The 15,141-nt window shown below is 47.1% G+C and overlaps 1 protein-coding gene across 6 annotated transcripts in view; it reads left to right on the forward strand.

Annotated features, from left to right (window-relative positions):
- The window catches only part of LOC146809066 (uncharacterized), a 461,119-nt gene extending 447,092 nt beyond the window's left edge, over positions 1 to 14,027 (forward strand). For 5 of the 6 annotated variants that reach the window (XM_085615871.1, XM_085615870.1, XM_085615869.1 and 2 more), the window contains 2 exons: positions 10,710 to 10,980; positions 12,500 to 14,027. In XM_085615871.1, the coding sequence (XP_085471997.1) occupies positions 10,710 to 10,980; positions 12,500 to 12,861 (633 nt within the window). In that variant the 3' untranslated portion in view covers positions 12,862 to 14,027. The remainder of the gene's footprint in view (positions 1 to 10,709; positions 10,981 to 12,499) is intronic. The other variant, XM_085615872.1, reaches the window with a different exon arrangement.
- Positions 14,028 to 15,141: the final 1,114 nt, after the last annotated feature.

Raw genomic sequence — 15,141 nt, forward strand, 5'->3', positions numbered from 1 at the left:
TATCCCATAGGTTAAAATCTCCTAGGAATAAAAATCTAGAGTGTGTCAGAGTCAGGGCAGAAATGGTGTCAAATAGTGCCTGGTGCTGAGAATCTAGGCCCGGGGGTCTATAGCACACCAAGCCCGTCAGCAGCCTTCCCTTTGGCTCTTGCAGTGTAAAGCCCAGAAGCTCATATCCTGCAATCTCATTTACCTGCAACGGTGCGAAGTTCCATCTCTCCTTAAAAATGACCCCAACCCCCCCTCCTCTTCCTATAGTCCTTGGTTTATGGAATATTTTATAGCCTTCTGGGTAGACAAAACCAATCTCTACGGAAGAGTCCATACTGGTCCAGGTCTGTGTGATAAATAATACATCCAGATCCATATCATCCAGCAGACTGGATATCTCTTGGTGATTTTTTATCAGGGACCTGCTGTTTATCAGGCCACACATTAAAACCATTTGATGCCCCCCCTGTCCCCTCTTACCTTTCTTTAGTAACTTTATTTCGGTCGATCGACCATTAAAAGTACAGATACATACAATAAGAGAATAAAAAAGCATTTAAAAGACAATTAAATTGAAAAATTCTGCCTAATACGCCACATGTACAACAAGTAACGGGAAACGGCAAACACAATGGGAGGATGGGTGTCATAAGTCAATATCCTACAAGCATGTGTGTAATGCAAAAAACCCAAGATCCTGCAAATAGGAATCAACCAGCGTTTTCTAGGTACAGAATAGGCGGGACAAAAAAACAAAACGTGAGAGATATTCTCAGTATGGTAAGTGCATGCGGGGCAAGCTAAAATGTTTGATTTAGTCCACTTAGAAGTGAAAGATCTTATAGGAAGAGTGCCATATCGCAGCTGAATATACCGCTTACGGGCAGCTGGGGGTTCAATTAAGTCCATAAAAACCTCGGCCCTGGGCTCTGTTTTTATTAGAAGGAACTCAGATGATAACCTCCCCACGGAGGGTGAACTCATTAGCGTCTGAAGATTTGACATGTAAATGTAGGAGTGAAGTGTCTTCTTAGATATCCCAGCGCAATTAATCTCTGGCATGTCCCATAATCCAGGGAACCCAAGCCGGGTGCAAAGTGCACTGATATGTCTAAGCCAAGGGATCATTTTGGATCTGAGAGTAGGCCAAATCTCAAAGAATTCAGCTCTATAGTCAGCCAATTCAGGGACAGACCATAGCCTCTTCCAGTACATAATTGGCCTAGCGTCTATTATCTCCTCTATTGGGGTTAGTTCAAGATCAAATCTTAGAGGGATCAGCGGTGTACTAGGCGGTAGACCGATTAAGTTTCTGACAAAAGACTGCTCCACCCTTTTAAGATCAAGAGACTAGGACTGCATATGCCCCCAGAGTTCAGCCCCATAGACTGCTGACATTCTTGCTTGGCGGCTGTAAATTGTAAGTGCAGGGGAGACCGGCCTGAATATAGATTCCTTGAAAACTTTAGTTAGTCCCCCTGCTAACTGGGTAAGCCTAAGCGTTGATCTAGCGATGTGTTTATGCCAATCAAATTTCTCTGTAAGGGTAACGCCCAAATATATGAACGTTTTAACCCTTTCCACAGGGCTACCAAAAAGCACAAGATTAGGGCGGGTACGTTTTGGGGGGTTGAAAATCATAAACTTTGTTTTTCCTATGTTGATTTCCAGCCCCCGAAGATGGCAAAACTCTACAAAAGCATCAAGGATATTTTGAATGCCCGATGATGTTCTGGACAACAAAAGTGTGTCGTCCGCAAACATCAGAGCGGGCACTCTACCCATGACCAATCTAGGGGCATCAGTATTGGGTGCACCGTTCAGATGTTCAATAAGGCCGTTGATATAAAGGCTAAAAAGGGTAGGAGCCAAGACGCACCCTTGGCGAACTCCTTTCAAGACTGGAAATTGTTCTGTGAGTTCTCCGTTCCTTCCAGACCTAACCTGAGCAAAGTTGTTTTGATGTAGTTTTATGAGAATGGCTAACAGATACGGCGGGAGACCCATTTCCGCAAGGACTTTCCAAAGTTTCCCACGCGGGACTAGGTCAAAAGCTGCCCGCAGGTCCACAAATACAAGGTAGAGGCTGCCACCCTCCACCTTAGCTGTTTTCCAGTACAGGACCTGCAAGCGGAATATCTGGTCTAAAGTAGAAATACCAGACCTGAATCCTGCCTGAAGAGTGGATAAAATCCCCTTTTCCTCTCCACCCTAGGATCCTGTCCAAAATAACCCTCCCCATCAGTTTTTGTGATGTATCAATTAAACTGATGGGTCTGTAATTTGAGGGGATTAAAGGACAACCCTTTTTGAGAATCGGCACAATTTCGGCTCCTAGCCAAGTAGGCTGCAAATCGTCACCCAACAAAATCCCGTTAAATAGGGTGACTAAATAAGGAGCCCAAATTTTTGGTTGTGTCCCAAAAAGGTCCCCAGGCAGTTTATCCAGACCGGGAGCTTTTTCTGGGAGTAAATTTCCTAGGGCGATCTCAACCTCACGCAGGGTGATTAATTCATCGGGTGCGGGGCATTGGCTAGCAACAGTTAGCCGGGCAGATTCTTCAAGTATATTAGGACTATAGGGTTGGTGGGGTTCAGTGGCGTTGTTAACCATATCGCCACACTCAGAAGTGCCATAAAGGGCACAAAAGTGGCTTTCCCAAACGGAGGGGGCAATGTTAGGGGCGAGGGCCAAACTGTGGCCGCTAAGTCCAGAGGCTACTATAGTCCAAAATAGTTTTGAGTTATTGTTACCAAGTGCAAAGCCAAGATTCTCCCACTTGGCAACTTCCCAATCCTTTCTGGCATCACTAAGCGCCTTCTTATACGCAGAGCGATGTAGCTTAATGGCTTCCCTGTTACTAGTTTTTAAGGCTCTAAAGAGAGCCTTCCTGGTGGCTCGACAGGAAGCATTGTACCACTGAGGGGACGAAGTCCATGAAAGATTGGCCCTCCTCACGGGACAAAGAACATCCTTAATTGCTGCCACCAGGTTGACATGGGTATCCGACGCCCTGCCTAGGTGTCCAACTTTTCCCATATCTTCAATATAAGGGATAATGATCTTGTATAAGGCAGCTAACTTTGCATCGGACATCTGGAAGTCTAGCCATTTAACTCTTCGTCTACAATTTGAAATAGTTAAGGGCGCGATGGGAGAGTGTTCAGCCAAAGTTTGGCATTTAAGCCCAAAGCTCCCTATCCTAAGTGATAGTACCAGGGCGTTGTGGTCGCTGTCGGTTCTTTCAATAACTCTAAATTCATGCGCCTTATCCCAGTGCCTGGCCTCTAAAAAGATGTAATCAATTATGGAGGACTGGTTATACCGATTAAATGTCACATTTCCCGGTCTGTCAGGTTCCACCCTTCCATTGCAGGCTCGAAGTGAGGTTGTTAGAACAAATGACTGCAGTTGTAAGACTAACGGTGTCCAAACCTTGACCCGGGGGACCAATGGAAGGGGAATCGCCCACAGTGAATCAATGTCACCTGAGTCTCCCATGGACAAGTCCATGAGTGGCTCAAAATGACAATTGAAATCACCGCCCACGATTAATACAGTAGATGGGTCCATTGTATGGGTAAGAGTCAACAGAATTTCAATGGCCTCTGAAACAAGACCTCGCCTAACTGGCCTTGAGTATACATTGAACAATGCGATATTTTGCCCATCTAGTGTAGTCAGCAATACACACTGAACATCCTGCGAGTTAGTACTTATTTGTGATGCAGTTACTCCTAAATGCGTTCCAACCCATATAGACAGACCCCCTACCGGTCTACCCCTCTCACCTTTACTAGCCATGATATCAAATGTAGCAAAACCCTGGGCTTGATTACTTTTTAATGCCCAAGTTTCTTGTAACATACAGATATCGTGGAGGGCCATAAAGGAGCCCCATTCATGAATGGGCAATTTACTCTTAAGGCCCGCCACGTTCCAAGAAAGAATTTTTACATGGCCGGTCAATAGATCTTGGTTAACTAGGTCATGGGGCAAGGAGCCACAGGGGTCATTAATCGTAGCAGATCCCTCTTCTGGTACAAGGACATGCTCATGAGGCAAAACGTATGGGTCAGATGAGGATGAGACTGTTCCAGAGGGAATAGGTTGTTGCGGGGAGAAGGTCTGCGGTAGGGGAATGAGCTCGGTATCCACAGCCTGGTGCTTCAAAGTGATAGGCCCACTAATTAAGGATCCCTTCTGTCAATCGCAATCATCAAAGCCTGAGAGGGCATCGAATCTATTTGCGACTTCCAGGGGGGTAAATGGTGGCCAGAGATCTATCCTCCTAGAACCGTATCGGTGGCTCCCATAAGGTACAGTGACCCAATCAGATACACTTTCGTGAGCCACAGGGATAGGTGCATGAGTGAAGTGCTGGTTATCAAAGGGTGTAGGTAATACAGGAGGGTGTGTCTGCATTCGAGCCGGGGCCCTGGAATATGCCCTATGGAAGACTGAGGGTCTTGGATAGAAATATGTCAGTTCGCAAGGCATAATGGACCCACAGCTTTTGGCCAGAGTGTAGTCCAGGATATGCGTAACTGCTCTGGGGTCTCTAAAGTTAATAATAATTAGATCCCCCTCAATATCCTTAGCTCTACGACCCAACCAGGGGAGTCGCCGGACATGCAGTATCTCCCCATTAACATTGAAGGGAAGGGGCCTGTTTAGGGTAAGCCAATGCATAGTTTTATTTTTAAGCTCAAAGAAGCCTTCCTTCTTGCCCTTTTCCAGTAACGGAACTCTCGTAAGCACTACCACGTATGGAACCGCTTCTGGGGGTAAATCAACTTGATGCCTTGGTTGGTCCACTGCCCTAGCTAAAGAATAAGTACCTCCCCTTGCATGCATGGAGGCAAAGTGGTGCATCGGGACATACTACAATGCCTCTGCCAGATCAACACCAACCTGTCCCCACGCCCCTGTGTGCCAACAACATCTGTTGCAACACCATCTGCCAGCGCCACAGGGAGGGAGGAGGACTCTGGCGGAGAGTCACCTGCACCTCAGAGGCCTGCACATGAGTATCCTCCCCCCCTCCCCAGAAGAAGAGGGGTCGTCCGAAGAAGGAAATGTGAGAGGCAGATGTCCCAGCACATCCCCTAGGGCCTCCAAACCTGTTCTGGACAATGTTCTTTGTGCGCAACCCTTTCACCTTGTCCAATCGCACACAACTCGCCCACATGACATGGAGGGTTCATGTTGGGCCAATGTAGCAGACGACTGTGGACTTTACTCTGGACATTTCGGTAAACACCCAAAATATCGATTCCAAAATATCGACTGCCCAGAATATCGAAGTTAAAATATAGAGTGGACAGAATATCGACTCTACAAAATATCGATAGGTCAGAATATCGAAATTGGGGTACAAAATATCGATTACCAAAATATAGACCTTAAAAATATCGAATACCATAATATCGAATTTTAAAATATAGATTACCATAATATCAAATTTTTTGTGTGTGTTATGTATGGTAGTATATGTGTTAAAATGATGTATTATTGTTGTAATGTATGTTTAATTTATTTAAACAAATGAATGTTATGTAATTTAATTATTGCGTAATTTAATTCTGTAGCGGGTTGTGGGTTTATAGGGGAATAGGGTGGGAAGTAATTTAATTATGGTTAATTAAATGTTAATTATATTTATATGTTTTGATAATTATTTAATTGATAATTATTAATTGGTAATTTATTTTTATTAATTGGTAATTAATTTATATTAATTGATTAATTGATAATTATTTTAATTGTATTTTTTAATAATAGGAGCGGGTTGTGGGTTTGTAGGGGAATTGGGTGGGAAGTAAATTAATTGTAATAAAGTAAATAATTATTTTTTTATTTATGTGTATTGATAATTGATAATTAATTAATGATTGGTAATACATTTGTATTAATGGGTAAATAATTTGTATGAATTGCTAAATAATTTTTATTATTTGCAAAAATATTTTTAATAATTGATTAATTGATAATGTCAATTGTATTTTTTATAAATGGGAGTGGGTTGTGGGTTTGTAGGGGAATTGGGTGGGAAGTAAATTAATTGTAATAAAGTAAATATTAATTTTTTTATTTATGTGTATTGATAATTGATAATTAATTTGTAATTGGTAATTAATTATTATTAATTGGTAATGAATTTTTATCAATTGATTAATATTTTTAAATGGTAATTAATTGTTATTAATTGGTAATTATTTTTAATTAACTTTTTATCAGTATTGATAATTAATGTCATCCTATATTTAATTTAAATCATTACTTTCCCTACTTTTGCACTCTCTGGAGTGGGAATATTAATTTTTACCCCTACGCTATCCAACGTTTTCCCTACTGTTGCACTCACTGGAGTGGGAATAGTAATTTTCACCCCTACGCTATCCAACGCTTTCCCTGCTGTTGCACTCTCTGCAGTGGGAATAGTAATTGTTACCCTCCCGCTATCCAACACTTTCCCTACTGTTGCACTCTCTGGAGTGGGAATAGTAATTGTTACCCTCCCACTATCCAACGCTTTCCCTACTGTTGCACTCACTGGAGTGGGAATAGTAATTTTTACGCTCTCAGTATCCAACAAAATCTCGACTTTTTTAAATTACTTATATTATGTTTACATTTTAAGCTATTTTATATTATATTATGTATGTTTTATTTGATTGTTTTTAATATTTAATTAATTTTATATTATTTTTAATAAATTTAAAAAATTCGATATTTTGGCTAACTATATTTTGACAGTCTATATTTTGGAATCAATATTTTAGTACTTACCTGTTTGTAGATAGGGAGTCGATATTTTGTCCCTCGATATTTAGTCACTGAACCGGACATTTCATCTACCAGCACTTCCAACTCCAATATGAACTTTGGATTCCCAAACCACTGTACAGCACCCACCATCCTGTGCACCTCACTCACACATGTTTGTAAATAAACTCACCAGTACACCATACTTGCCTCTGTCGTGATTCAAACATGTCATGTTTAGGGCGAAGTCGATCTGCTACACAACACAGTGCATGCCAAATACTGCAACAATGTGACCAACGTAAGGTCAGTCATGGGGATGTGACACATGTGAGGGAAACACACCACTATGGCAACACAAAACATACTCACCATGGCCATGTCACTTATCACACACAATGATGTTGACCTGAAACACATTGGCATGCACAGACACAACACCAAACACGGTCAGTGGTAACAATTCCACAGGTGAGGTAAGCAGATGTCACTCAGATGTGGGAAGACATACTACGCACATAACAAACCGTAGCACAGGTTCATTACACATCAGCAACACGTTTATTCCACACTAGTTGCACGGTAATTCTACGTAACAGTGGACACACGCTCACAATGTGTTGGAGAATGGAAGTCCAGGGATGTGTGGTACATCAGTTGATGGGAATTTCCAACTTCCACACTGGTGTTGGCTTCTGGCTTCTGGGTGTTGGGGGTCAGTGTTGACCACACAACAGGCAAAGGACCGACAAGATAAAGTCAAAAGCACAGGCGAACAGGAGAGAAATGCAATACACATGCACAGAACATGTTGCAAAACACCTACACAAACAATAGTTAGCAGTACTACCCTATTGTGGAGTACACACCCGCTGAATGGACACATCACAGCACGCATCCAGTCAAGTGGCACACAGACACGCTCAGACAGCAACAGAGCTGGTTCAACACATTCCTGCCTACCTCCATACATTCACATAACAACCCTGGAAACTCACATTCAGGTGAAGAAGTTGTTGATGAGCAGAGAGCGGACGTCACCATCATCTTCATCATCACTGGCATCTTGGCCCAGGTCGGGATCCTCCACAGGTGCCGGACGTTGGTCGTCATCATCCTCATCCAGGATGAGAGGCACCTCCTTCCGCACCGCCATGTTGTGTAGCATGCAGCAGACCAGTATTATTTTGCACACCTTTGCAGGCTCATATGGGAGGGCCCCTCCGGTCTTTTCAGGAGGCCGAATGTCCGCTCAATCACCCTCCTGCTCTGACCATGTGCCTCATTGTAGCGCAGCTCGGCTGCTGTCACAGGGTTCCTGAGGGGTGTCAGCAACCACGACATGTTGGGGTTATCCGGAGTCACCTACACACACAAAAATGAACAAGTAGATGAGTTTTTTAGGAGTGCGGAATACAACACTGACAAACACACACAATGAGAAACAGTCAGTACACACCGACAAGCCAGGCACGCTGAGCTGGCATCTGTGACATCAGTGTTGCAATGTGACTACTCCTCATAATGTAGGTATCGTGCGCCAAACCAGGGAACCATTCACACACATGTGTGATCAACATGTCAGCAAGACAGACCACCAGAGCATTGATCGAATGGTAGTGCTTCCTGTTACGGTATGCCTGCTCATGTGCCTGTGGTGGTATCAGGGCAACATGTGTCCCATCAATGAATCCAATTACGTTTGGCATCCTCCCCAGTGTATAAAAGGCATCCTTAATTTCAGGGAGTTCATCTTGGCTCGCGAACTTGATATACAGGTCGAGGAATTGCAACATCCCCTCCAAGACATTGCGTAGCACCCGACTAAACATCGTTTGCGACATCCCACCAGCAGTAGCCACAGTGTACTGGAAGGTACCGGTAGCAAAGAAGTGCAGGGCTGCCATCACCTTCACCTCTGGGATCAGTGTTGTAGGGTATTTCCGGACAGGTAGCAGATGTGGCGCCAACTGCTCCGCCAACTCCTCAATCAGTGGCCTGGTGAAGCGGTACCATCTGATGCTGTCGCGTTCCTGCATGGTTGCGAGGTCTGGGAACGGACGATGGACAGCTGGTGCCCTGCAGTACAGAGATGCACAAAGGAAGACTGTCAGTACATCCACCCATGTGGCCATGACCACGATCACTATCACATGCTAGTTCATGACATTACACAATGTATTGAGGTGTATGCTGTTGGGCATGGACACATATGTCACCTACAAGACCACCACCTCACATCTCAATTCCACATGTCCACATGAGACACAACATGCACACAGACTGTGGGTGCACATCAGTATTGGGGCTACAGGTCTCACTGTGACGTACATGCCATCACCCCCAGGACTCAGGGTGTATGTGACATGCCCCAAACATATCCAACCTGACACTGTGGCCTACACTCATGCCAATTACTGTCCAATTGCACATCACAGTGCTAATGTGCACAACACACAAAGGACTCTCCCCCATGTACAAGATAACAGCCTGGGAGTAGCAGCACAAAGTGCCAGACAAAAAAACTGCTGTGGCCCCCTCAAACACCCAAGGAATGCAGCCTCACATGCCATGGGACACTGTGTGGCCAATGCTATAGTGTGGCAGGTTTGTGCAGGTGTCCATGGCCAGTATATGTGTGTTGCATCCGTCTAATTGTCACACTAATGCAGTCCGAGGCGGGTGACAATGCGTATGCGTTGCACGGGTCATGTCCGAGCTGTGCGTACGCCTTGTCATTGAATGCAATGAGGTCCGAGGCGGGTGACAATGCGTACGCATTGCACTGATCATGTCCGAGCCGTGCGTACACCTTGTCATTGAATGCAATGAGGTCCGAGGAGGGTGACAATGCGTACGCATTGCACGGGTCATGTCCGAGCTGTGCATACGCCCTGTCATTGAGTGCAATGAGGTCCGAGGTGGGTGACAATGCGTACGCTTTGCACGGGTCATGTCCGAGCCGTGCTTACGCCTTGTCATTGAATGCAATGAGGTCCAACGCAGGTGACTATCATGCATACGCGTCGGACAGGCATGGTCCGAGACAGGCGTACGCCTTGGCCATTGAATCGTATGGAGACGGGTGTATGTGTACATTCAAAATACGCATTGTACAGTCAGTTGAACGAGCCGGGCGCACCCATTGGCTCTGGACTGTCATGGAGACGGATGCGGATTCAAAACTTGTACGAGTTGTGCACTGGAAATTCAGTTGGATGCCTACAACATTGTTGCAATTTCAAGTGTTCCATGAAGGTGAAGATTTGAACGATGCGGACGGCGTGTAGGAGTTGTAATTTTGAATGGATTGGCCAGATTCATAGAATGCAACCGTGTTGGACCTATCACTTTGGACACATGGCACAGAGTCTGCCTCTGCAGCACAGATATAAGGCTAGCTGGACCCCAGGGAGCTCACTTGCCTGCACTACATGCTACTGGACCACATCCCTGCTACCACTGCTGCTGTCTCTGCATCCTCTGGCTCCTGCTATGGCACGTACACTGGAGAGGGCCCCAGCCTTCACTGAGGAGGAGAACCAGGCCCTGCTGGACGGGCTCCTTGCAGAGTACAGAAAGCTCTATGGGACACCAGGGGAGCAGGTGAGAGTGCTGTCCACTGCCTTCCTAATTAGGCATGTTGTCTGACTAGCAGTACTAGCAGTGTGTACACCAGTGGCAAGCATTCTCACTGACTACTTTCATCACCCAAAGTGTGTAGGTACATGTAATGAATAGTGTTCCTGCTGCTAAAGTGCATTTTTGCAAACTTAAACTATCCAGGCATTGTTAACATGTCAGACATGCATGTGAGTTTTCATTCCCCAGGGTTGCACTACCTGTGTAATGTATTTCCCTTTGTGATGATGACATGTATATCTAATTGTGTGCTGCACAAATCTGAGGCATGTGTGTTAATGTACTTTTCACTTTGTCCTCCTCACAGGTTGATGCCCACCAGAAGCAGGAGATCTGGCTGACCATCACCTGGGCTGGTCGTTCTGTGGGGGTCTACAAGCGCCGCATCCGCAACTGCCAGAAGAGGTGGCAGGACCTTCGGGGCTGGACCCGGAGGATAGCTAGAGTCCAGCTGAAGCTTTCACCTCCACGCAGGAGGGGCGGACACCGGACACTGACTCCCCACATGCTGCGGATCCTGGCGGTGGTCTTCCCGGACCTGGATAGGCAGCTGAAGGCCAGACAGCAGCAGGTAGGGGGTAAGTCCATGCCTGATCTGTGTACTATGTCTGACATGCAAATAGCAGTATTTTGTCCGGGTCACACTTCCACATTGCGTAGGTCTTGTAGTCCCAAAATCAGGTCCCTCAGCTGTGTGATGCACCCTCCTCATCTGTTCCACAGGTGTAGCCCCTACAGTCTTTTGCTTTTGTCACTAGGGCACTGTGTCCCTGCAGACAGCTATGTATCAGGTACCAGTCAGCATCAGTTCCCGTCACTCATGGGTGGGTCAATTGTTTACACAATGCCTGAGATCTGACATGTGAACTGTGTGTGCCCTTGAGATTTGTACCAATTGCTGGTCTGACTTGCAACATGTTTCTGGGGTATTCAATACAAATCCATGCAGCAAGGGACTCCAATTTTTGGGCATCAGGAGTAGGTATAGCAAGTATGCCACAATTTCTTAGCCACCTGACTACTGTACGGGGCAAACCACTGTTTCACTAAGTCCTGCCCAGTCCTGTCCCCTCAAGGGCATTCAGAAACATTCTGTTATCCCACTCCTGTGTGTGAAATTGCAGGTTGTGCTTCGTGACGTGCCCTCAGGTGTGTGACTCTGTATCATTAAGGTGTGGCTTGTTGCTACGTACAACTGGGGTGTCCATTATTCAGAGGGTCAGCATGACATCTGCAATGTGACTGTGGGAGACAAGACCTGTGTGACATATAGGTGTGTGATCATCTGACAGCGCACAATGGTGTATGCAACTCTGTCCCTCATGCAGCTGGGTTATATGCATGGCAGACTGTGATGTGTTAATGTACATGGATTTGTGTTTGCTGAGACTCATATGTCTGATTTTCATTATGTGGTGTCTTCTGGGTCCTGGATATGTTGTTTGCATGGGATGGGCAAGTGCGCCGGTCATCTGCAGAGTCAGACTTGCCCCTGAGCTAGGATTGTGAGTCAGTGCATATTGTTGTTGTCTGGATGCCCTGTCCCTGTGATAGGAGACAGTGTTGACTGACTTTCAGGGCATCCCAGTGCCATGGCATTGAACTTGCTATGAGTGAGCCTGCGTTGTGTTCAAGTGTGCACCATGCACCCCATTGTGGCCTTGCCCATCAGGACATGAGTACATCATAGTGTGTGTTGCTGGCTTGCATCCCAAGCATGCATGTGAAATGAGTCTCTGCCCATCCCTTCATCCGGACACCTGTGCTGAGTCAGTCGCAAGAGATGTGCTGTGGGACTAGTGACATACTCCTACATGTTCACTTGCATGTACAACTAATGTGTGGGTGGTGCATGTTGGCAGATCGTGGTATTAGCATCCAACATGCAACAGACATATGTGTGCAAGTCAAGGAGGAAAATGTGTGCCAGGGTTGATGTCGAAAATGACAATTGTCTTAATCTAAGCAGTGTTGGCACTTTGAGCTGTGTTCAGCTGATGATGCCAGGGCTTGCCCTGTGATGTGATGTACTCACTGTGGTGTGTGCAGTCGGTGCAGGTGACTGATGTTGTTCTCTTACTTCCTATTCCTATCCAGATACATCCACGGCCACAGGAGGGGACAGCTCCACAGACCAGGAGGAGCCACAGAGCCTTACAGGGACAGAAGGAGAGGAGTCAGGTGGACCCAGTGGCATGGAGGGCGATTTTAGCCACACAGAGGAGTCGTCATCACCATCCCTCCCAGCTGAAGGCCACAGCAGCTCTGAGGATGACTTCCCTGTGGAGGCGGGTGTCAGCAGCCACCAAACTCCAGCTAGAGAGGCTGTCTCTGCCACAGCCACCACCACCACCAGCCCCCTCCCATCCCAGAGGTCCCTGTGGGTTCCCGTGTTCGTGAGCATGTCTCCTTTGTGCCAGGCACCGCACCCCCTGCCCCTGTGTCCCCTGCTGCCCTGAGTGAGGAGTCTGTGGACTTACTTCGACAGATGCATGTAGGGCAGATGTCGATGCTGAATGCACACACAGGTCTATTGACACAACTGGTGTCATTCATGGAGGGCATTTCCTCGGGTATGTCTGCCCTATAGAGGACCAACCAGTCCGTGGCCTCCTCCCTGATGGCAGCAGTGTCCCTCCTCCAACAGTCCCACACCCCTCCTACCCCTGCAGCACCCACGATTCCTAGCACCCTACCTGTCCCAAGCACAGAAACCCCCAAACCAAGGGCTAGACGTGCACACAAGCAAGCGCAGGGGACTGATTCCACACTCACAGGGTCTGGTTTGCTGACACACACACAGTCATCCACAACCACTCCGCAGTCCTCCAAGACCTCTCCCTCCCAGCCCCCTTCCCGTGCCTTACCTGCAACCCCATCCCCCCAGAAGCTCTTCCTCTGTGACCTTGGCCTCTTCCCCACCGACCCAGCAGATCCTGATTACAAGGGGAAGAGGAAGTCCCCACACACAGAAGGGAGTGCCCCTCACACCCGGACACCCTCCCCCAGGCGCAGTCAGACCGAGATGCCCACCCGCAAGTCCCCCCGGCGCAAAAAGAGCAAGACCCCCCCCCCACCAGCAGGCAGCTCCAAGGCAAAGTCTCCGTCCTCCATCCCCCAGGCCACCACTCCAGAGGTTGCCCCACCACTCCCTGGCCCGGGTTCCCCCACACACAGATACACCATCCCCAAAATGCTAAGGCCATCCCCCCTAGCACTTGCTCCTCCACACCTGGTCAGACAGTTGTGCCACTGATGTGGGGACCGTGTCCCCAACCCCTGCCCTGCAGATCTCACCTGTCCCCCATTCCGCTCCCATGGATGTAGGCACTGCTTTGGAGTCCACGACCACCCTGTCTGACTTGGGCACTGCAGTGGAGAGCCAATCCACTCCATCTGACCTGCCCACTGGAGTTGTGCCAGCACCCACCCCATCTGACTTGTGCCCCACAGTTGTGACAGCACCCCCCATTTCAGTCATCTCCACTGCAGTTGCAAGTGTCTCGCCTGCATCCCCCACCTCTTCACTGCCTCCTTCTGTTGCGCCCTGATCCTGTCGCTGCGGTGCCTGGCCTGCCCCCATGTATGCCCCTCTGAGGGGATGACCCCGGTCCTTAGCAGTGCAGGCAAGCAAGGTGTGACAGTTGTCATTTTAGTTCACTCCTTGGCATTTTGCCATTGACTGGCCATTGGCCTTTTGGTTGCACAGACATTTCGAATTTCATATACTGAATTTGTCACTCTAGTTCACTCCTTGCCATTTGGACATGGACTGGCCATTGGCCTTTTGTTGGAACAGACGTTTCACTTTTCATATGCTGAATAAAGCTTTTTACTGTGTCCCTGTGAACTTGATTTAGCTGTACATCATGTTGAGGTTGTTTTACATGCCCTTGCACCTGTAATGCTTGGTTTACAATATTACATACTGATGTGTTGATGTGAAGTACTCCTTGTAGTCCATGAGATATGTATCCTATTCTGGTGGGTATCCATGTCATCCTTTGCAGCTACCTGGGTGTGTTTGGATCAACCATTTGTGTACATCTCTCAGTGAGCATTTAATTGCCATGGTCACATCTGTGGCTTGCACCCCTGCACATATGATGTGCTTCCCATTGGCCAAATTGTCACTTCCACATACTTCGTGCTCATCACTACTGGCCCTACAGGTGTGGGCATCATTGTAATAGGAGAAACTGGGTCCTCTGTGCAACTTGCTAGATATATGTTTGGGGTATCTGCAGCTGGCTTAGGGGTGACTCCCATAACCATGCTGTTGTGACCAGAGCCTTCATTGTGTGGTAACTGATGGCTGACTGACCAAGTGTTCTGCAGACATGAGTGGGACTTGCTGTGAATATGTTTGGCACAGCTGGGCTCCCACAGGAGTTGTGTCCCCTCAAGTTCTTGTGTTGTCCAGTGACATGGCCTGGGCCCATGGTGTGTGTTGTATGTGTATGTGTGTGTGTCCACATCCCTGTTCATACACAGACAGTGATCCCTTGATATGTTCCTGTTGTTGATGCTTGCTGAGTGGTACTGGGTTAATCCCACTAGTTTTCCAATGGGCTACCAGATGTGTGGGTGCATGACTCACTACTGTTAATTGGTGTATCATCATTGTGATTTGTCAGTTCTGAGTGTTGATGATGTTGTCAGACACAGATGGGACACAGTGAGGGTTCCTCAAGGCACTTGTTTGTTTGCAATATCATGTAGTTGTCCCTAGGTGGTAG

Source organism: Triturus cristatus, chromosome 7 (assembly GCF_964204655.1).
Source record: "Triturus cristatus chromosome 7, aTriCri1.1, whole genome shotgun sequence".
NCBI classification, from domain to species: domain Eukaryota; kingdom Metazoa; phylum Chordata; class Amphibia; order Caudata; family Salamandridae; genus Triturus; species Triturus cristatus.